At 61.9% G+C, this 23,448-nt stretch overlaps 1 protein-coding gene across 3 annotated transcripts in view; it reads right to left on the reverse strand.

Annotated features, from left to right (window-relative positions):
* Window positions 1–23,448, reverse strand: part of BAIAP2 (BAR/IMD domain containing adaptor protein 2) — a 66,026-nt gene that overhangs the window by 41,771 nt on the left and 807 nt on the right. For all 3 annotated transcript variants that reach the window (XM_040640055.1, XM_040640053.1, XM_040640054.1), the window contains exons 2-3: window positions 9,295–9,370; window positions 6,509–6,595 (exon numbers count right to left, since the gene is read on the reverse strand). In XM_040640055.1, coding sequence (XP_040495989.1) covers window positions 6,509–6,595; window positions 9,295–9,370 — 163 coding nt within the window. The remainder of the gene's footprint in view (window positions 1–6,508; window positions 6,596–9,294; window positions 9,371–23,448) is intronic.

Below are 23,448 nucleotides of genomic sequence, written 5' to 3' on the forward strand. Positions count from 1 at the left end.
CCCCCCCCCCCCCCCCAGCACAAAGGACGGCTTCAGGGCCAGGCTCTCACTCGGAAGTGGAAAGCGATAGCACAGAAGCCTCTCCACTCCCACAACTTTGGGGTTTACCTGGAGGGGCGTGTGCTGCTGAAGACACCCACTGTGGGCGGGAAGGGTGCATGGGGCTCTGCAGGGGAGCGGCTGGGGTGCAGTCAGAGGAGAGTCTGTGCACACCATCCTCACAGGGGACAGGAGGGATCAGGACACAAAAGGGAGTGGCCAGGGTCTCTGACCCTCTAGCCCCTGGAGGGGGCCACACTGGAGACTCAGGCAGGAAGTCAGCAACCAGAAAGAGCAGATGAAGCCCCACTTGCTTCCGAAACAAGATGACGTTTCTGAAAACAACGTCCGGTGGCTCCCTCCCTGCGCCTGGGAAGCCCCTCACCCCTCAACCGGGCCATTTGCCCCCTGAGGCTAGTGTACTCCCAGGACAGCAGGACTCACAGCTCTCCCCTCCCGTCCTGGGACGAAAGGTCTGCCGGGAGGAAATGATCAGAAACAGCAAGTCCGTGGGGGCCGTGGACGGGAAGAGGAGCAGGAAACCCGAGTCAGCACCAAACAAAGGGACACAGAAGGTCACCACGTGGTGACAAGGTTCAGCTCCTCGGGAACATGTGGCCACACCACGTGTAGTTTGCACACTCAGCGTCACACCCCACCACCAGACAAAGCCAGAACCACATGGGAAACCGACAGGCCCGTCGTCCTGGGGGCCGAGGCGCACGCCTCGTCGACTCACTGATCAGTACGGGAAACTCTCGAGATTGGAACATAACACAGAACCCGCACCTGTCATCGGGGTACACACAGCACACACCACACACACCGGGCCCCGGGCCAGACAGAACAGCCTGTCAGCGAGCGCCCAAGATGCGGGACCATCCGGGAACCTGCGTGGGCCCCTCACCTGGGGTCCAGACCAGCCTGCAGGGAGGGGTGGGGAAGGGAGGGGAGTCCGTACCGATGCCCCTGGCACCCGCCGACTGATGGAATCAAGGAACGGAGGGACCAGGACAGAGCATCTCCTCTGCGGGTGACCTCAACACCTATAACCCCAAAGACATTGTTCCATGGGGACAGTGGCCAAAACGTGCCACCGAACCCCAACCTGTCCACAATTACCCAAGAGCAAAGGATCCCAAATGTGAAATTTCCACCAGGGCCTTGAGGCGGGGAGCAGAGGCAAGAGGCTCACAAGGGCCCAGAAGACCTGGCCTCTGTCAGCAGGTCACCGTGTGGGACAAACCCAGGGCAGGTGTCCCCCTAGGCGGCATCACTGGCCCTTGGTATGTTGGCACCTCGGACGCTCCAAGTTGTAACAAACTGAAAACAACTGCCTCTTGGCCTCCGAGAGGCCTCCAGCCTCAGAGCCGGGCTGGCTAAGCTGGCCGGTAGCCGCAGCGTCTGGCCCAGGGGTCTGGGAGGCTGGGCTGGCGGGGCGGGGGGGTGTCCTGCCCTCGCAGATGTGGCATGAGAGCGTGAGAAGAGAACGTGGCTGTGCTAAGCCTCACTCAGAGGGGAGCCCTGCCAAGACTCACAGAAGCCTCACAAGCCGGGCACAAGTCCACACGCAAGCCCACGTGCTCACTCCTGTCCCCGAGAACGACGGCAGGTCAGCAAGGAGCGCCCGGGGCCGCCGGCCCAGCAACCCTGGTGCCATGGCTGAGGCGGCCTAGCAGGGCAGCGCCGTGGAAGGTCACCATGGGGCAGGGCTCAGCATCACGGTCCTGTGGATGTATTCACTCAGAGCAGCAAAACCCACTCAGAATAACCCAACTGCTGATGAGAGAGGAGAGAAACACGGTGTTCATGGTGTGTCCATGGAACGTTCTAGAGCAGCCAACACGTGCACCTGCGGCTGGGGACGGCACGGGGGCGTCCTCATAAGGCACAAATCCATCCTCCCAGACCCCGCCTGTTCCAAGCCCCTAGCAGCCTCACCTCCCTCCTCCGTTCCAGACTGTTCCCACTTCGCCAGAACACTTCGTTTGTGCCCCTTGCTCCTGTCCTCTGCACCCGGGTCACAGCCGAACACCCGCCCCTGGTCACCCTGCCCGTGGCCCCGAGGCCGCACACCTTGTCCACCACTCGGGGATGCTGTGATCTCCAGCCCCGCCCACACCCTTCCCACAACACACACACACACACACACACACACACACACGGGCCCAGAGTCGGGAGATCTGCAACAGCCTGGGAACAAAGATCTCAAATGCTTCCAGAAAGAAAAAACAAAACACACCCAAAACTAAACACCTACATGGAAGAAAGCAACAGAGCAACGCTGGAGCCAGAGGACGGCGGGTGGTGCCTCCCAACCCTGCGGCAAGACCGCATCCCACCTGCAGTTCTAAGCCAGCCAAGCCTTTCGCCAAGCAGACACAGATGCAGGAGACAGGGGCTCAGGTACTTGCCCGTGTACACGCCGAGGAAGCGTTAAAAGCCCCGCAACCGAGGGAGAAACAGGACCCAGAGCACACAGTCCCGGGACCGACAAGGGATGCCTGGTGCACAGGGGAGTGTGGGCGGGCGGGATGCGAGCGGGGCTAGGGGCGCGCTCCTGAGGGGGAAGAAACAGCTGGACTAACGCGGACCGTGTCCGAGGGCCTGGGAATAAATCAGCAGAGAACGAAGCAGATGAAAAAAAAAGCAAAGACGGAAATCATAACCACAGTCACAACAGTGACAAAATCCGTGAGGAAAAAAATCAATCAACCAACTTCACTGAAATCGAACGCGTTTGTTCTTCTAAAAACACCGTCCAGAAATGAAAGGCGAACGAGATTGGGAGAAAATGTCTGGGAGACGCGCGCCCGACAGAGAACTTCCATCCGGGACACGGGATGTTTACAACTCCGTCACGGGACAAAACCCACCAAAAGAAGAGAAGGACGCGAGCACACACTCAGCCTCGGAAGAGAAACAAGCACACGAAAGATGCTCAGCCTGCCCTCGGTTCACGAGCAAGCTGCCACCTGCAAGTGCCCAAACTGGAAACAGTCCCGACACGGCTCAGCACGAGGCAGGACAGGCCGGCGCCTCCATCCAGCGGGAAGCCCTCTGCGCCACGGCAAGAGGGGCCGCCGGCACGCGCAGAGACGCGGATGACTTTCCCAACAATGTTGCAGATAAAAGCAGCCAGGCCAGGGGCGCCTGGGTGGCTCAGCCGTGAAGCGTCCGACTTCGGCTGAGGGCGTGATCCCAGCGTTCTGGGATCGAGCCGCGTATCTGGCTCCCTGCTCAGCGGGAAGCCTGCTTCCTCCTCTCCCACTCACCCTGCTTGTGTTCCCTCTCTTGCTGCCTCTCTGTCAAATAAATAAATAAAAATCTTAAAAAAAAAAAAAAGCAGCCAGGCCAAAACAGTACAGTACACGCCACACGATCCCACCGACACTCGAGGCCAGCAAACACACGCTAACTTCCCATGCAAAAAGAGGCCAGACTCCAAGGTCACGAACGGTCACCGCCCGACATCCGGAGCCGCTAAATGCACAGAGGAGGACAGCGGATGACTGGCTTCCAAGGGCTGGAGGGAGGGGGACGGGGAGGGAGGGCCACTGCCGTCGGGGTCCTCTGGCTGGAGTGGGTGAGGGATGCGCTTCGGAAGCAGACGCTGCTGAGGGCTGTGCAGCCCTGTGAACATACTAGAAACCACCGGACTGTCCACCTTCAATGGGCGAGTTTCCGACACGTGCAGCACGTCTCAATAGAGCTGTTACCAAAAGAAGAGATTTGCGTGCCGAAGTGGGGCTGTCACCAGAAGAAATCCTTTCTTTTTTTTTTTTTTAAGATTTTATTTATTTATTCAACAGAGATAGAGACAGCCAGCAAGAGAGGGAACACAAGCAGGGAGAGTGGGAGAGGAAGAAGCAGGCTCATAGCAGAGGAGCCCGATGTGGGGCTCGATCCCATTACGCCGGGATCACGCCCTGAGCCGAAGGCAGACGCTTAACCGCTGTGCCACCCAGGCGCCCCACCAGAAGAAATCCTCACGGTTGTGCCCCCGGGTCCTGACACAGAGCCCTAAATCCCTTGGGAGCCCGTGAGTGACAGGGACATCTTTCAGCCTAATGTAGTGACTCTGAGGGGGCTCCCAGATGGAGCTGGTCACCAGGAAGGCCCCTGACGACCAGAAGCTGGACTTTCAGCCACACCCCATCCTCTGGGGACAAGAGGGGCTGGAGACTGAGGCACTGGCCGTGCGCACAGGATGATGCCTCCATGAAAATGCGTAAACCACGGGGTTCTGAGAGCTTTCAGGTGGGGGACACACCCACCTGCTAGGGGGAGTGCCCCAATTCTGGGGGGACAGAAGCACCTGTGCTCGGGGCCCTCCCAGATCCCACCCAACATTTCTCTCCATCTGGCTGTTCAACTGTACCCTTCGTTGTACCCTTTCCAGTAAACTGGTCAACGTAAGCAAGCATTCCCCAGAGAGCTCTGAGCTGTTCTAGCAAACTACCCAACCTAAAAGGGGGTCATGGGAACCCCTGATTTGTAGCCAAGTCCAACAGAAGTGTGGCTCACTGAGGACACACTGCTCCAAGCAGACGGTGGCAGAGCAGACCCGAACTGTGGGTTCTCAGAAAGCAGGAGAACTGGCTGACCGAGGGAGCCCCACGTGTGTTGCCCGAGCTACGCTGAGAGGACATAGGTCTCAGTTTGCCTGGCACCTCTGTGGACGCACAAGAGGAAATTCCCACCTGGCGCCGGACCCCATGCTCCACATAAGCCTCAGGAGAGGTTCCGAAAACCCACAAAAGCAAGCCAGAAGCTCCCGGATTCCAGCTGGAGCCAGGCTGGGCCCCCGGAGCAGTGAGGGGCCGTCCCTCCCCCAGCGTGCTCCCTGCCCCGCCACCCTGCTCCACGGCACAAGGCCGTCCAGCCGTGCACCGGGCACGCCGGAGGGCAGCACCCCGGACGCCAGCACCCGGAAGCTCTAGGACCTCACTGCAGTTTCGCACATGCCCGCCTTCATCCTGGGGCCACGGAGACATGCTTTTTCCCACGCACAGACCCTTGCCCTCCCGTGAGTGCGACCACAGGGCCTGGTCCCCATGGCAGACACGTGACTGACTCCCACAATCAAATGCCCCTTCCGCAGACGGGAGCCTGTGTGCAAACTCACGCGGGTCACGCACAACAACAACGCCCCTCCGAGGGGTTGGGGGCCCAGACCGCAGCCACAAGAGCTGCAGCCAGGAGGCCCAGGAATACCGAGCCGGCCCACGTGTGGCCTCTGCGTCCCTGAGCCGGCCGGTCCACAAGCATCCCTTGTGGCAAAGGAGTGCCGGCCTCCGAAGCCTAAGTGTCCTGAACGTCACCAGCGAGGCCTCACCTGCACGCCTCACCCGCTCGGCACCCCTTAGCCCCCCCACGTTCTCCCACGTCTGCGAGGGGCAGGTCAGCTCGGTGTGCGTGGGGGCCAGACGGCTTCCTCCAGAGCCACGGAGCAGCACAGCCTTTCAGACGCCGGACAGAGGCCCACCCGCCACCTGCACAAACAGAGCCCGGCCTGCGTGTGGGGTCTGGCCCTGGTCACACATTCCGCCCGGCACGTTGCCCCCGGCCCCAAAAGTCTCCATAGCTGCGTCTGTGAGCACAGCAGCGGCGTTTTCACACCAGTCTGGGCGCCGCGGTGGCTCTCCCGGCGCGACAATCACTGGCCACACGGCTCATGCCTGGCGAGCCTGCTGTGGACAGGCCTCACATGTGGCACGGGACAGTGTGAAAGGGCAGAGGGCAGTGGGGGCACCGAGGGAGGGAGAAGGCCTGCTCTGGGAGCTGCAAGTATGCACGTGGACAGCCTGGTGCCCCACACCTGCCGGCACGAGCAGGGCCTCTGGGCACGTGAGGGACACCGTCCACGCTTCACTCTGTGCGCCTGGGTTAAGAGCGAGCTGATCTCACGGTATGAAATTCACAAAACAGCGAGAGCACAGAGACCATAACCCGCCCTAGGAGCGCCACCTGCTACACTCCCGGGCCTTTTCCTCAGTTTATCACGCGATATGCACGCACACCCATGCGTCCTTTCCCAAAACCGGGTCACCCACGCGATGGGTTGGCCTCCCGTCTCCCAATCACACCAGGAATCTCCCCGTCACCTCAGTCCTGCTTCCACACAGTGCTCCACACCAGCCACGCGGTTCTGTACGAACGCCTGTCCATCTGGATCTGCCGCTGTCCTCACCCCATGCTGTGCTTCTTGGGGGGGACCGACCCACCCGTGTGCTCTCTGAGCAGCACCCCGAAGCTGCCCAGCACACCCCGCTTGCAGCCAGGCGTGTACCTCACAGCCCTCGCCAGCTCTGAGGTCACGGTTCTCTCAGAGAAGCTTCTTGTGTGACAAGGAGACCCTGGTCCCCAGTGGAAGCAGAACCAGACAGGGGACGGGACCCCAGACCCGCCCGGGCACGTGTGACAACCTGACAGCCATCGGGGGTCTCCGCTGCACTGGGGGTCTTACCGAGTTCTTTGGAGCCCTGGCTCTCGCTGGCTAGCTCACCCATCTTCACAAGGGCGTCAAAGTAGCCTTTGGCAGCATAGGTCACACCTGAGAGGAGAGAAGGGACGGTTACTGTCCATCCTGAGGACGGACGAGACCATCAGCACCCATGCAGTGGTCGCGGTGCATGCCAGCCCCCTGTGCTCCGCGGCCCTTCCGCCTGGGCTGAGCGCACCCATTCCTGGTTGATGTTCTTCTCTTGCTGCAAACGTGAGAGCTGCTTTTCTTTCTAAGAACTTGGTGCCCAGTCAGGCCCAGAGCTACTCCAGTCAAACCGCTGGGTGCCGTCGCCAGCACCCCAGATCTGGGGAGGGGCAGCAGGGCCCACCAAGTACATGTCACGAGACAAGACCCCGCCAGGCAGGAGATGGCAGGAAGCTGTGCGCGCGGAGACCCCCAGCCAGCATCGGACAGCGCCCCGCACCTCTCCGAGCTGAGGCCACACCACGGGCCCGCCCCACACCCCATGGCGACTGCGGCTGCACTGGACGCGCACCTAGAGTCCCAGGGAGGAGCCCACTGCCCGTCGACCCTGGGTGGGCCTGCAAACGCTTCGTCTGCCCGGAGGCCCGCACTGCTGGCTGGCGGGAGGATAGGGCGCTGAGAGCAGCACCAACTGCGGGACAGCAACATCTAGGCCGCTCCCTCCAGAACCCAGGCCGGGGTGTCTAACCGGGCACTTCATCACATTTATTTAGGTGGTTTCCAACGAAGCGCACGCCCAGGAGCGCGCTTGGCGCGCCCACCGGCTGGACCGTGTCTGCCGCCGGGGGATGGGGGGGGGCTCCTCAAAGCTGATCAGAGAAAAGCCACGCCTGGCACAAGGGTGGCACGGGGGAGGCCGAGTGCAGCTGAGGGGACGGTGGTGATGTGGCCGGCTGAGCTCGGTGCCACAGGCCAGTCCAGGAAAACGGGCAGCGGAGGAGCTCTGTGATTCTGCACACACGGCCCCCGCAGAGCCTCACGGGGATCCCCAGTAGGTGCAGAAAGGCCCGGAAGGAAACCTGGCCTCACATCAAAGGGGAGAGTGTGGCGTGGCCTTGACCAGGACTGACTGGGAGTGAGGTGACATCCCCCCATGAGGACGCCAGGTGAGGGTGAGAAGAGTCCTACGGACGGCAGCTCCAGAAAAGGAACCCCCGTCAGCCACGTGCAAGGCCCCCGCATGCATGGTACACAAGAAAAGTCAACCCCAGTCAGGAAGAGATCAGAGCCCGGTCCTGCTCCATGGGCACCGCGAGGGGCTTTGTTCGGAGCACCCGAGACCCGGGACCCCCCCCCCCGCCTCTTCCCCCCACCAGCTTACGGACTGAGTGCCTGTCCTGCATGCAGAGCATTTTGGGGCAACAGCCCCAACAGGGCACGTTTGCCAGGAGGCTGAGCCGGCTCTCAACTCCTGGCAGGCACAGAGGTCACCACCATGGCCTGGGACCTGCCATTACCATTAAGACCCTACAGGCTGGCTTGACAAAGGGACAGAACCTGTCCGACGAGCAGCTGTGCCTCCTTTTTTGCGGGAGACCGGGTGACCGGCAGGCTCCCGGGGCAGTGTCCCTGTGCGCAGGGCTGCAGTGCAGGGACAGGGTGGAGGGAGGGCAGCTCGGGAAAGCCTGCAGGGTGTTAGAACACTGTGTGGAACCCCAAAACCAAAAGGCAGCGTAAGGCCCCGCCCCTCCATGCCCACATGGAGACTGGGAGACGGCCAGGGGCTGCTGGTCAGTGCCATCGACCCCCACAGAGCAAGAACAGAGGAGCACTGCCCCACACTCCTGGCCTGGTCTGTGTGTGACATCAAGGCCATTCTCCTGCAAAAAGGGTCAACGTGCAGCAGCATCCCCTAGAAGGAAGGACCAGGGCTGTGACGGAGAGCTACGCGGCAGACCAGCTTATGACCGGAGGTCCTCCCTGCCCCCAAGACGTGATGAGCGGGCAGGACTGCGGCCAGACGCCTCTGGCTGCAGACCAGCAAGACTACTGTCCAGGAACAGACTGGTTCCACCGGGTGCTCTGTCCCCAGGTGACCACAGAGACAGAAAAGAACGGGGGCGGCCCAGCGCTGCTCTCTCCTTGCTGCCTCCAACCTGAAGTCCCCTCCAACAAAGTCCCCACGGGGCCTGGACACCCCAGGGCAGCTGTCAGACACTGGTGTATGCTCTCCAGACACAGCCTCCTTGCTGGGGGTAGGGGCTCTGCTCACAAGGGTGCCGCAGTTAGAGCGACAGCCTGACACCTACCCTGCAGAGACACGGTCAAGGGTGGGGGAGACCAGCACCAGTCCCCGAGAACTGGGCTCCCTGACCGCAGAGTGACTCAGCCGGCCCCCGCTGGGATGGAGGGGCCCAGACACACCCGCAGCCCATGCTGGCACCAACGTCCCCTCCTTGAGCGAGACTGGGCAGAGCTGCCCGCGCCCCCAGCACCCAGAGTCCCGCGTCTTCGTCAGGTGCAGGGTGCCCACCTACCAGGGAGCGGTGCAGGTCCCAAGCCCCAAGCCCAATCCTGCAGCTTCAAGACGAAGGTTCTGAGGACAGAACTCCACACCCACCATCTTTAGGTGCTGTGGGCTGACACTGAGCCCAGACCCCAGGATAAGGCCGAGGACACGGCCATCCCCACGACAGTGGGTGCAGATTCCAGGGCTCACAGGCCTCCGAGGTGCGGCCCCACAGACTCGCTCCTTCCAATCTAATCTCCAAGAGCTGTGCACCTGCTGCGAGAGCAATGCTCCCACCCCGAGGCCTCCTTACCTGCCAGAGCTTTCTCATAGTTCTTCCCCATGGCAATGAAGTTCCGGAGGCTGGGGTTGAACTGCTCCATGATGGTCTGCGAAAAGCAAGAAGAGAAAGGGCATGAGTGACCCAGGTGACCTGGGGACCCCGGGAGTGTCCCAACAGGAGGCGAAAATCCATAGGTGGAGACCACAGAGCCCCAGTCAGGCTTCTGGACTCCAAACCCCAGCCCCGCCCTCGGGCAGACCCCCCAGGCCTCATTCCACTGCCTAGGAGGGCGGAGGCAAGGACGTGCTCTCCGGATCGAATAAGCAAATATACAAAGTGTGCGCCTGGCATACAACCGGCGCTCAGAAACGCTGCTGCTGAGGTGCCGTCACCCCGTCTGGAGGGGCTGAGTCAGCCGAGGAAAACCCTCCTGCCGGCCACACACAGCGGCTCGGCCTGCCCAGCACCCCCTCCCGCAGAAGTCTTCACTCAGCACATCAATTACCAAACGTCAGCTCCGATTAGAGGGACCCACAGCCTGATGTGCAAACACCAGGCTGTGAATAAGCCAGCGGGCAGGGTCTGCTTGCCCAATGGACGGCAGGTCTTTGTCGGAAGAAATTAGATTTTCACCACGAAGGCCAAATAAAGGTTTTAATTTCAAAGCGTAAAAACAGGCACCCGAACCCCAGCGGAAGGCGAGTTGCGCCGGGCAGCAAGGGCCGAGGCCGAGAGCCAGCCCAGACAGCAAGCATGCCGCACGGAACGCTCAAAGCAAACCCGTCTCATCCTACGTCTTCAGGTCCATGATTACAGCAGCCGTCTGTCTGATCTTTCCTGAGGATAAGAGAGAACAGGAGACCTGGAGGGGAAACCGCCTGACCCTCCCACAGACCACGGAGCCCCAGACGCTTCTCTGAACCGAAGCTGGGTGCCCTCATCCCCAGCCCCGATCTGTATGCAGCTCCAGCCCCAGGAACGCCCCTCCTGCCCCTCTCCTTGCCCTCGGCCAGTGGGAAGGGCTCTGCGAGCTGCCATCCACCCACCCCGGGGTGCAGCCAGGGGTGTCAGCACAAAGGGACGGAGACCCGCACTCACAGGGGATGAGGCCCTGCATCGGAGCTCCCACCTACTCACATACGGGGCTGGGCCCCAGGCTCGTTGAAGGGGTGCCCACCAGGCTCCACACCACGTGGGGAACAAGGAAAGGAAACACACGCAGCCCGATCCACAGGGTAGGTGTGCCTTCCTGTCTGGAGGCAGCAAAGGCACAGGCCTGCTCCACGCAGCACCACAGCTGAGAGATGCAGGGGGACACAGCAGTGACCTCGCCAAAGTCCACCCCCCCCGCCGCGGCTGACAGCCTGAGAGCAAAAGCACACCCACACCACACAGCGGGCAGTAAGTGCCCTGAGCTGGCAGAGAGCACGACAGCGGGACACGGGCTCACACAGGCGGGAAGGCAGGGGAGTGGGGCTGCGGGCAGGCGACGGCAGGGCAGAGGCCCAGGGCCCAGCCACTGGGTATACCAGGAACAGCAGAACAGCATGCAGGCTGAAAGGTCGGCAAGGAGGTGAGAACAGGCCAGCCCACCGCCCCATAGCCTCACAGCCTCACCGCCCGCGTGGGGAAGGCCCTGCTTTCCGGAGCCAGATGGGAGGGTCTGAGCAGAGCCATGCGGTCCAACTACATTCCAACTCCGGGAGACTCTCGCTGATGGCCCCAACGGATGCGGGGACCCCTGTTGGAGCTGCTCTGGGATCTAAGAAGTGGGGCCCTTGGGAGATGGGGCCAGGCCCATGTATCCCATACACATGGCACGGTGATATGGGGACAGATGGGGCATGCGGGGCAGCGAGGGAGGCAGGCGGGATGCAGGTGCCTGGTCTGGGGACCCAGGAATCTGGACACAACAAATCCAGGGAGTGCCTGGGAGCTGGAATCAGGACGTCCTAACAGGCAGCAGGGCCAGGCATCCGGGGAGGATCCTGAGCAGGAAGCCAGGTTTGGGGGCGTCACCAGCCAGGGGTGAATGCAGGGCCTGTGGCAATTCAAGTTGCCTACAGACCTCAGGGCAGAGAAGCGCTCAAGATTCATGTGTAGCTGCTCTTTGTCTTTTCTCTTTTTAAAGATTTTTATTTATTCATGAGAGAGAAACACAGAAACACAGAGAGAGTACAAGGATTCAGGGGGAGGGGCAGAGGCAGAGGGAGAAGCAGACTCCCTGCTGAGCAGGGAGCCCACGTGGGGCTCGATCCCAGGACCCCGAGATCATGACCTGAGCCGAAGGCAGACGCTTCACCGACTGAGCCCCCCAGGCACCCCACGTGTGTCTGTTCTGTGAAGAGTTCAGGGTGGGGTGGGGCCCTGAGTCCGGGATTCCAGGGTGCCTGCAGATGGGCAGGGGACCGTGTGCTCACGCGTGTGCGCACGCAAGTCCACATGTGCACAGAATTTCAGCATAAAACATGTTTCTCACTGTGGTGCTGGGCATAGGCGTGAGACACTGCTCCAGCGGGCACAGTCAAAACACACCTCGCCTTCCCGGGGCCACGGCCACCCCGGCCCCCAGGTGGCACCCCAGCCTCCTGGCCAGAAGAGGACACTCTGTCCAAGCTCACCCTCTGAGCCCCATCAACACCCTGAGTGACAGCAGGAAACAGGCCAGGAAACGCCCAGGCCAAGCGAGGGGATCGCCGTGGCAGCCCGCCCACACCCTCCCAGTGACACACGGGGACAGCCGCCAGGTTTCGCTCCCTCAGCACGGCGGCTGAGCTCATGCACAAGGAATGCGGGAATGAGTGGGCAGGCGGGATGGGCACTGGGGTGCCAGTCAGGCCACCTGGGCTGGGCAGGGCCTCCGATCCGCTGAGAAGGGCAGGCGGCCAGGACACCAGGCCTGGTCACACAGGGGCCACTGTCACACCTGGAGGCGGTGGCAGAGGCAGAACTGCCCTCTTCCTTGTGGCACTGTGCAGATGCCCACTCCCCGGCCTGAAAAGCAGGCCTCCTGCGGCAGCCTGAGGTGGACACACCGCCCACAGTCACCCACCTGCCTCCCAATCATTGGACGTCCCGGAACCCTGGGTCAGAGGCCTGGCACGGGGCTCCCCTGCCCTTCTGGCACAGCCCGCAGTGCGAGCACCATCGACAGCTGCCCCACCACTGGCTCCCTCGACCAGGACGTAGGAGGGGCCCCAGAACCCACGGAGGCAGGAGCGTCACGGGCTTCCCGCGGTTATCACACGGGGGAGGAGCATTCCGTGGGCTGTCGCTGGCCAGCCTGTACTGCTTCCCAGAAGGGAAGGGATATTGCGATCCTTTCGTGGGCTCTGCATGGAGGGAGCCGAGATCCGAACACCCAAACCCTCCAGTGAGGGGTCTGTTTATGCGGCGACGGGAAGGGAGCTGCTTTTCCTCGAGGCCGGCCTCACACTTGTCCTGAGACGCAGGGGCCCCGGAGAGCCTCAGGGTGCCAGAGGCGCCCCACCACCCCATGCTCCAGGGCCACGTTCCCCGAGCCAGGACCCGGTCCCACATCGGGATCAATGACCAGTGTCTCCTTCCAGCTCTGACCCCCGTGCTATGTAAACAAGAGTCCCAAATCGGCTCGGACGCTGCCGTTGAACTCGGAGGCTGCGTGTTTATGCCCCCCCCCCCGGCAGAATACACACTGAGAAAGGGTTGGAGTGACGAGGGATCTCTGCCGGACACACTCACCAGCTCAGGCGTGCTGTGCAGTCACCCTCCTGCCGGGACATCCCACAGCTGGATGCTGCGGCCCTCCCTGGAGTCTACGTGAACCTCCACAGCAGGGGTGCCCCCAGGGACCCCAGCCATGCATTTCTGTAAGAGCAAAAGGGGGGACCGGTGCCCCGCACAGGCACTGTCGGCAGGACCCCAGCATGCTGGGAGCCCCAGGAGCCCTCCCACCTGGGTGGCTCCGGGACACTCCCATCCTGCCTGGACACTCACGGGCATTTTGATTTCCTTTGTGGTCACAGGTCTGCCTGGCCAGTGAGGAGAAAGAGCAGTGAGACACCCCTGTCTCCACTTGGGGGAATGAGGAGAGGGGCCAGCACATTTCTAGGAAGGCGCTCTGCTAAGGGACTTTGCTCCAGCCTGCTCCTGGGCCGCGTCCGGGTCTGCTGCTTGCAGCTCAGGAATTCTGTTTATGCCTCAGCTCTGGTTCCTAATGACCGCCCGCCAGCACCTTCCTGGCAGGGCAGTCGCGAAGAGCAGAGTTTCTCTGCTGACAGAGGGGAAGTGACATGCCTTCTGCTTCCCCTCCAGCCCCTCACTCGCAGCGAAAGACGGACGGGGTGGCCGTGGTTGCCTGTGTGCTGTGCACACACGCACACACGGTGTGTGACTGAGCCAGGCTTCCTTTCTCTCTGCGCACTCGACCCCTGGAAGAACAACTCTAGAAGACAAGATGGCGCTGGGACCCCACCTGGCCTTTAACCCCCATCACCCTGCGCCCTCGCCCAATGATCCTTAAGCACCGCTGCCCCATTTTACAGACGGACAGAGAGAGGCCCGGGAAGGTTAAGAGCCTGCCCACCAGCTCTGGGCGGAGCCAGCTGTGGCTTCAAGCGCGGGCTGGCCACACAGCTGAGCGCACCCCTCGCCGCACACGGGCCTCCCTGCTACCCCGATGGCTGCCCCAGGTGCCGTCCGTGCGACTCCATCTGCCCTGGGCTGCTTAGGAGCCCTGGCCAGCAACACCGGCACGAGGCAAGGGCCGAGGTGACTTGCACCTGCTCCGCGACCCCACGAGAGGACTGATGTCAGGGTGCCCGTCCCCTCTGCTTACCCAGGACACACGGCCTCCAGCCATGGAGGCGCCCAGCGCCTGGCTGCCCGGGACCACCTGCCCTCACGTCCCACCCCTCACCACTGCAGGGTAAGCAGGCACCAGCCTCCGGGCCAGCAGCCCCAGTCTACTGTGGCAGCCCGCTGTCCAGGAGCTGCTGGGGAGGTGGTGGCCACCCTCCAAGGGGAGGCCTGCCTGCCGCAGCCTCCAAGAAGAGCACTGACTCATTGGGGCCCCGGGTGGAGGGCCCGGCTCACAGTGCAAGACTTCTGCCTGGGGATGGGGGCAGATGGAAGGTCCTGTCCCCCTTTAAAAATAGGAACATCTATCCTGGAGGTCCTTTTTGAAGGAATAAAACCAGCTTGGGGCGTTCAGAGCGTGCTCGGGGAGGGGGGCTTCCTGGAGGAGGCAGATCTCAAGCTGGATCTCACTGGGTTAGAGCAGAGGAAGTAAGACTGTGTTCATACTTGCTCAGAGAATAACTGGATGCAGTGAAGCTTCCAGAACAAAACAGCCACAGGGGTGATGTTGGGAGAGTGGCCAGCAGAGAACAGAGAACCCCCCCGCCCCCCGGGAGAAGGGACAAACCGAGCAGCTCTCCACACGCACCAACTACCCTTTAGGAGCACCAGGACCCCCTCCCCACACCCTCCATGGGACTCCCCATGGGCCACGAGCCCCACAGCCCACGAGCTCCCCTCAGGTCCCAACTCTCTGCCATGGGCACGTGTGGCCTCAGCCCCACAGCCGCCCACAGAGATGAGGGCCGCACAGGGGCACGGGGAGGCCAACCTGGCCGCAGCCTCCCAAGGAGGAAGCATGACAAGGAGGAAGCATGGCGAGCTGGCACTAGGAAACAAGGCACTGGACTGTTCCAGAACACAGAGGGCTAGACTTCCTGCCCCTCCCCCCACCCTGGGAGGGCGGCCACAGGTGGCCTCGCCCCAGGTGAGGGAGGCTGAGAAGCTGCCCAGCAGGGAGGACGTGGCTCGTGCCTCCATCAGCTTTCTGACGAGCCACCAACTTACAATCAAGTCACAATTCATGTCTTTGGCATGGCACGTGGGGGGTCAGGGGGCCTGAGGCCCCAGGAGCAGGGATGGCCTGAGCCACTGGCAGAGCAGCACAGGGACAAGGGACACGATTCTGTGCCCTGTGTAGTCCTGGCCCCCCGCAGGGATGGGCGACGGCCGGCACAAGAACGGGGAGCAGCCGGGCCGCCAGCTCCCCCACTCCCCTTCCAGGGGTCTCGGAGCACCACCATTTCCTTGCTTGGACACCCCCCACCCTCCGGGAACCAGACACACCCTGCAGTAGGGTCCAAGGCCCCCGATAGCCTGGCCACCCATCTCCTGTCTGGGAGACACACGCCCCCCACGCTGACTTCAGTGGGGCTCAGCCCCTAACGGCACCCACGGCAGTCACCTTCCAGGGGCAGCATACTTGCCCCCGAGCGCTGGGCCCCGCGCCAGGGGACCCATGTGCTCAGGATGCTCTCGGTCTGCGCTCAGCACTGAGCCGAAGCCCATGCTCCCAGCCAGCCGCCTTTGGGATAAAATCGCAGTGTGCTCCTGGCGACCTCTTCGCGTCGCCAGAGCCCGAGGACGGTCATTGGCTCAAGGCTGGAGAGAAACCATCACGGCCCCACACATGACCAGCCTGGAACCCTGTCACTCCGATTCGGACACAGGGCACCCAGGACGCCCTGCCGACCATACCCGCGCACTGCTCCTGGGGGTGGGGGCCCAGTGCACACCTGCTAGGGGCTGATCAGTCCCCTGAACACGCGTGAGCTGAAGTCCCAGCCCCCAGCACCTCAGAGTGCGGCTGTACGTGGAAAGAGACTGGACAGAACAGATTAGGTTGAAGGAGGTCATCAGGGTGGGCCCCAGTGCAGTCTCACTACTGTCCTCCTAAGAAGGGATCAGGACACAGACACACAGAGGGACAACCGTGCGGGGACTCGGACACAAGCGGCCGTCTGCCCGCCCAGGAGAGAGGCCTCGGGAGAACCAGCCCTTCCCATGCCTGGCTCTAGGACTCCCAGCCCCCACCACCGTCAGAAATTGGTGTCTTGAGGAAGCCACCGCCTACGGCGCTGTGTCACGGTAGCCGGAGCACCCGGAGACACTGGGCCAGCCCCCAGTCGCCGCATGAAGGCCCAACGCTGACAGCGAAACTAAGTCTGGTTCCTGTTTGCCCGGTTAGAACATTCCCCTGGCCTGTCCTTGTGCCTGCGAAGGCTCTGACCTGAGTTTCACAGGCTGGGCTCCCTGGATGAGAAACCACCAGCGAGCGAGCAGGGAGGCCGCCTGGGCAGGCTGGGGAGCCGCCCCCTCCCGCTGCCCTCCGGTGCCGCAGGACGCCCGGCCCGAGGGCGCCGCTGGGAGCCCAAGTCAGACAGCAGCACCGAGGCCTCTGCCTTGGCCTTCCCGCCCTGCCGCCGACCTCCTGCCCCCTGCAGAACTCCGCACTCTGAAAGCTAATGACGACAGCCACCACGCACCCAACGCGTTCCCTGTGCCAGGAACTCTTCCGTGGGCCCGCTTACTCGTTGACGAGAAAATGGTGGCACAGAAGCTGAAAAACTTGCCTGAAGTGTGTGGGACTCCCGAACGGAACGACAGACGGCTCCAGGCTTCAGCAGGCCTGTTCCAGCCCCACTCAGCCATGGACCAGCTGACGGCCTTGGAACACGCTGCTTCACCTCATAAGGCTCCCCTGCCAGCCGGGGACAGCCAGGGCCCCCGTTGAGAAGCTGAGGGATAAAGGAGGTCGCGTGCACAGCTCTCAGCACGGCGCCTGGCCCATGGCCATCGAGGTTACTCATGACTACCAGCAGGCTGGAAGGCCCAGCGGCCCACGACCGATGCTTGGCCCACCCCCGTCCCCAAGCAGAGCCAGAGAGAGACAGCGTGACACACCGACTTCACAGCCCCCTCCCCAGGACTCCTGCTGCTGGCTTGACCATAGCCCCTGGCCGAGAGGTGCCTCCAAGCCACCCCAGCCTGGGGCCAGCAAGGCCCTGGATTCCCAAGGGTAAGATGGCCATGGCCTGAGTGCCATCAGTCTCTGGACTGGAAACGACATGGCTTCTCTGGGCAGGCAGGAGAGAATGAAGGGGGGACAGACAACAGGCCTCTTCTGCCAGACAGTATCTCCCAGGGCAGGGGCTTGACCAGCCCCACAGTGCACTCAGGGGGCGGCAGACGGGCCCTAGGTCTATTTCCCTCGGGAGTAGCCCTTCTGCCTCTGTCACAACCCTTTCATTTCTTTTTCAGATTTTATTTATTTGAGGAGGAGAGAGCGAGAGAGCATGGGGGGGAGGGGAAGAGCAGAGGGAAAAGCAGACTCCTCACTGAGCAGGGAGCCTGACGCAGGGCTTGATCCCAGGACCCTGAGATCATGGCCTGAGCTGAAGGCCGACGCATCACTGAGCCACCCAGGCGCCCCACAACCCTTTTTTTTAAGAGCCCCGCCAGAAGCGGCAAGGCCACTCTGTCCCAGCAGGTCAGCTGTGACCGTGCATGGGCCCCGGGTGCTGGACAGTGGTCTAGCTCTGGAACGGGGGCACCTGTCCTACACCCCTACTCCCTCCTCACCCCCAATTCCAACAGCAAGATGTTAATTTCTTTTGCAGGGCGGACAGCTATGACATCCCGGTTCATTTCATGGTCTGCTACCTGTGTCATCACCTGGCCCAGGCCTACCCGTGACTGTCCCTGACGTGGCTGGGCAGGGGCAAACCTGGACATTACGTCCACAAACCATTAACAACTCAGAAGGAACAGGGGTCCTGGCTGGTGTCTGAAAGCCTTCTTTGATGGAGAAACAAAAAAGGGTGGGCACAAACAGCAGGAGGGTGTCAAGGCTTGGAAGAACATTCCAGGGACTCGCTCGGGAAAACTGGCCACTGATACCCGATGGCCCAGGCGCCAGCGCTGGGGACACCGGGACACTGAGGGCTATGAGCCGAAACGAAGCTCAGAAGAACCAGACTCTGAATGTGAAACAGTTTCAAAAAATCCCTACCAATTTATTTCACATGTATTTAAGACAAACATTTCTAAAAATTCTTGAAATAATTCTAAAAAACTGTCCCTGTAAGCAGGAAATTAAAATCCCAAACACGAAGAAAGCACTCCATTCTGACCCGTGGCGTTGTTTCCTCCTGGTGGCCCACACTGGCCACGGCTCCTCTCCGATTCAGGTGCGGGATCCAGTGACGCACGTCCAGACCCCTTATGTGCTCTCCCCCAGGGTGTGCGGTGGCGCCCTGAGGACGTTCCTCTCCTAGCGGAAGACGTCCAGACTGGCCCGCCAGCCCCCAGATGGGCACTGGAGCAGGAAGGGGCACCTGCGGGGACCTGGGAGCATCCTGGCCATCGTGCACCTGCAGAAGGACTGAGACCGTTGGGCCACAGAGCCAGAGAAAGGCCAGGCGAGCCTCCTCCCCACCAGCCTGCAGGAGCCCGAGGGCCAGACAGGTTTCTGGGACAGATGGAGTACAAGTCTGTAGGAGGAGCTGAAGGCAGGACGAGGGATCCTGCAGACGGTGTGGGCACAGATCCCCTGGCCCCCGTCCCCAAGGTCACCTCTTAGAGACGGGCTTGGTCTGGCTCCAGGTCCCGCCTTCCCACCCCAGCCCCTCTCTTCACAGGCCCAAGTGTCCGCCCTCTGTGGGGACCAACACCAAGGCCCCAGGAGGCTGCAGGACCAACTGTGCCCCAGCCAACACTCAGCCTGCCCATGGGCCCCGAGAAAGAGGGACGCGTTGTGCGTGGGGACAAAGACCTGCCACGGCCTCCAGAACCGTGGGGGACTGCGCCACTGCTCTCAGAGCAAACAGCTAGGAGGGCAGACCCCGGCTGTTTTATCCCAAGCCCTGATGCCCCCGTGCTGGCCATAGTCGGGCAGCCACGCTGGTCCTGACTCACCACACGTGGGTCTCAGGGGAAGGCTGGGTTTACTCGGCAGCACATCGCGTGAAGACAAAACATTCTGCCCTTTAAGAGAAGCCCAGGCACCCACCTCCCTTCAGGCCACTGGCTGGAGTCATCTGTGCCCACTGGGCTGGGGCCCTGACAGCCACCTCCCGTTGTGTAGCACGCTCAGTGCCAGGAGGGGATTGGCTCAGTCCGTGCCATCCGTAACTACCACGGCTGTCATCAGTGGGTGTTAGCACAGCCCCGACAGCCCCGATGGTGCCCTGGTGCTGCGTAACAAGGGGACACAGGTCTGCGCCATGATGAGGACAGCCTCCCCATCCTGAGTGGCCAGGAAGGTGACATAGGGCAGGCCCTGGCTCGGTGCACCTGGGGGCAAGAAAAGAGGACAGGAGCCAGCCTGGCTGGCAGCCCAGGGCACCCCCACACTGGACTGACGGGTCAGGTGTCCCCACTGGAGGATGACAGCACAGGCAATGTCCAGGGTGCCAGGCCAAGCTCAGTGGGGACAAGTAAGCAGGAAGGCCAGCCCTGCCTGTGGCCCACCCAGTCCAGCGGTGACACTACAGGGCTCTCCGGACCAGGACCCAGACCTGCAAACTTAGGAGGAGTGCCAGCCTGCTTCCCTGAGGCCAGGGGTAGGGGACCAGGCCCTCTCACTCAGCAGCTAGTCCTCCCACGAAAGGCTGCCTGTCCTAGGCAGCCCAGCCAACACTTCCATGCCAGGGGAGGTGGGAACAGGGCTGGCCCTAAGGGAGCTCCACCGCAAACCAGGGGGCCTCATCACAAACCAGGTGGCGTCACCGCAAACCAGGCAGAAACAAGACGTGCTCCTGTGGCACCACCAGCGCCTCTCCCTGCTGACAGTATCCCAAAAGCCCAGGGCCAGCACCAGCCACCACTGTGACCTGGAGCCTCAGGTGCCCACGGGTCAGTCCCACGAACCGAGCCAACCTCCAAACACAGGACATGTGTTCAGAGCAAGACCCACAGGGACAGTGCAGGCAAGACACTTGCTCAGAACTCTGGGCCCAAGTGCCTCCAGGCTGCCCTGGTACATTCATCGGCCATACACCAGGCACCCCACGAGCCAGCAAGGGTCCTGTGCCATGGTGCCAACAATCTCTGGGACGACTTGGGTACAAGGAGCTGCCCCAGCCAGACAGCTCAGAGATCAGGGCAACAGAGAAACTGCACTTCACTGCCCTAGCTACTCCAGAAAGGGGGTGGGAGGTGCACCCCTAAAATGCTGCTGAGGGGGGCGGATGGACGCCACGTAGCACACCCAGGAGAAGAGAAGCTCAGACACAGTCGGTCGGTGACAGCAGGCCCTGCTACCTTATCAGAAGATAGGAACCCAACGGGGCACCCCTGAAAGTACCTTTAAAGCAAACAAGCCGCACACGTGTGCATGCACACGTACTCGCGTCCACACTCACACATACACGGCATATACACTCGCATGCACACGTGTTCATCCATGCAAGCACACACACGCATGCGCGTGCACACAAGTGCGCACGGTGCTGTGACTCCTTGCCTCCTTCCCCCAGCAGGCACTAGCTCTGCTCCTCCCAGCAGGCATTTCCGTTGCCAAGGAAGTGCCTCCCAGGGTCCACTGCACTTTCTCCAACCGGGGGCCCACCGAGCTCCATCCACGCCGGACGCCAGGCTTCTGATGACAGCAAACGCTTTGGGGGGACTGCCCAGTCATGGGTGAGGGGAAAGCGGGTCTCAGGTCAGCGGCACAGAGCTCCCAGAGCTCCCCCAAACTCCCACCTGGAGGAGTGGGTGGGACACAGGGGAGGGTAGCCGGCAGCATCTGGGCAGCCAGGCCACTGTGGGAAAAGCCAGCAGTGGGCTCTCACCTGCCCAGGTCGGCTCCCTCCCGCCAGCGCCAACACCCCCACCCAGCGCAAGCCCTGACCAACGGCACCGGGGTGTCAGGCCTGACCAACTCCCAGCTCCAGGAACCCCACGTCACCCACCACCCATAGGGCAGCCGTGGCACGGCCAGGCCAGCTTCCCCACAGCAGTTATGGGGTGAGGACGACCAGACAGCCTCTAGTTACCAGCCTAGCCCTGTTGACCAAGCCCCAAAGCCACACCACCATAAACCAGCACACCCAAGGCTCTCTGAGGGAGTCATTCTCCTTAGGCGGCCCCCAGCTTCCCACACCCTCGGCACAAGCACTGCTGCTATTCCTGGGGAAGCCGCCAGAGCTGCTGCCCCAAAGGCTCATAGGTCGGCAGAGAGCCCCAGCTTCTCTTGGTAGGTAAGGCCCTGAGAGACACCAACCCGACGGCTGCTCCCCAACCCATCCCCCCAACTGGGGAAGGGAGGTCAGCTACTGTAGAAGCCTCTTTCCGGCACGTAGGGTCACTCAGGGGTCTCTCCCAGGAGGGCTGTGGCTTGGGCTTAATCCTGAGCAGTAGATGCCTGCCCCCGTGCCCCTCTGTCCCTCGCTCCAGGCAACCCCCAGGCTAGGTCTCGGATGCCAGGCTCTGGTCTCTGCACCTCCAGCACCTGAAGCCCCCCCCCCACGCTTCTGGGCCCTCCCTAGAAGGCTTCGGTGCGTGTCCCCCTGCCCCACGTCAGAAGGGGAGCTCTCAGGGGACACACGGAAGCCGTTCCGCTTCTCTCTCTGCACCTCTCGTGACGTTCCCCGAGGACGCGGCTCCCACAGGGGCTGGGCCACCAGGAAAGAGGTACAAGTCCGTGTGGCTGATTCTTCCAGGCACGAGTACATTCTATTCTCACAGTTCTAATCAGCAAGGCCAAGGACGAGCGTCCCTGCTGGTCCCTTCTCTGCCAAGGCAAACAGCGCTCAGAACTGCAGCTGGAACGGTGCAGGGCCAAAGCAAACAGCTGGGCTGCTGCGCAGGGGACACCGAGCGGGGCCACGGCCCGACCACGCTTCCGTAAGCCCCCGACCCAGGCGCAGAGGCAGCACGGCCCCCCGGAGAGGACGGAGGACCAGCCAGGTCCACCACCGGCGGCTCCAGCGGTGCCCCGACTGTGCCTCGGTGTGGCCGGTTTCCGCCGGGCCAGGGTGCCCACGCTGCCCCACCCGTGCCACCCCGGCAGCAGAACACTGAGCTCCCTGGGGACGGAACACAAAAGGGTAAGAGAGCGCCGGCACTCGAAGACTTGGCAGTCGGGCCACAGAGCGTCAGAGAGAGCACCGCCTGCAGAGCCCACCTGGCGGCGTTGTAGCGCGGGCGCACTGTGACCAGAAGTGGCTGCGGGGGGGGGGGGGGGCACGGCCCTGCGGACNCGGACACGAAGGCCTGCCGTGGCCAGCCTTGCAGAGCTCGGGGCTCTTCGCCACACTTCCCCCACGTGAGCTCACGAATCAGCTGCTCCACAGGCACAAAGCACAGGCTCGCCTGTTGAATGTGTACACCCGACACCCTCCAGCCGGGTTCCAGAGGGGTTCACGGTCCTCACACCCAGACCCTACTAGCTTCCCGCTGCCAGCCTGCCAGCAGATCTCACTTCGGTTCTCCAGAGAATTCACAGCTCCACCTCGAAGATGCTCAGCCGTAACCGCACGCCTCACTGCCCAGTTTATAAGACTTTTCGTAAGGACGATCCTGGGGCTCCCCAGAGTGAAGCCACGCCATGCACCCCTCGAGATTCTCACCGCGAAAGTTCCTGTTTAATGGTTTCATGGCAGAAGCAGGGAAAATAGGAAAGAGATCCTCTGGCCAGCACTTCCCTTCCACCCCCTGCAATAATGAGCAAACGGTTATGGAACTAATGACTAATAATTTAATAAACCTCCCTTCCCTAACAGCGTTTGCAGAGCAACACCAGCAGAAACGTATGCCGCGGATTCTCTGTGACACCAAACACAAAACCCCAGAGGCTGTTCCTTTTACGTGCTGACTCCTCATAAGCCTCTGACTCGTGTTTACCGGCAGCTCTAACATGGCTCCAGAGCTGACTTAGTCCAGCCCGACCGGCTCAAAATTCTTCCCGTGATCTAGCTGTAACTTTAAAATCTCAAGTAGAAGCTGTATTAGAGGACAGTCTGCCACCTGAAATCCAGCTGAAAGCAAAGGGGCCCCTCAGGAAGTCTTGCTGCAGCTGTCCAGAGCCTGAGCGAGCTTATGGGGACGGCTTCACAGGCCACTGGCTAAAAAGGCACGGCCATAATTGTTTAATACAATTAGAAACTGTTGCTCCGCCAGTGCCTCGCAATCCCGCTTAGTGGCGGTGAACCAGCAACTACCACGCAAACACCAAGCACCTCAATCTCCCAGCCCACCCATTAACCTTCAGACACGGTTTTGAAATCAAGCACAGCCTTGTAAGAAGCCTGCTGTGGACACCCAAGGCATGAGTCCCCCTCTTGAGAACACGCCCGCGTGGGGCTGCAGAGGGCCTTGAGCCCCAGGAAGCCTGGGTCTGTTGTC

The sequence above is a fragment of the Ursus maritimus genome, unplaced genomic scaffold (genome assembly GCF_017311325.1).
Source record: "Ursus maritimus isolate PB19 unplaced genomic scaffold, ASM1731132v1 scaffold_24, whole genome shotgun sequence".
Classification (NCBI taxonomy): Eukaryota; Metazoa; Chordata; class Mammalia; order Carnivora; family Ursidae; genus Ursus; species Ursus maritimus.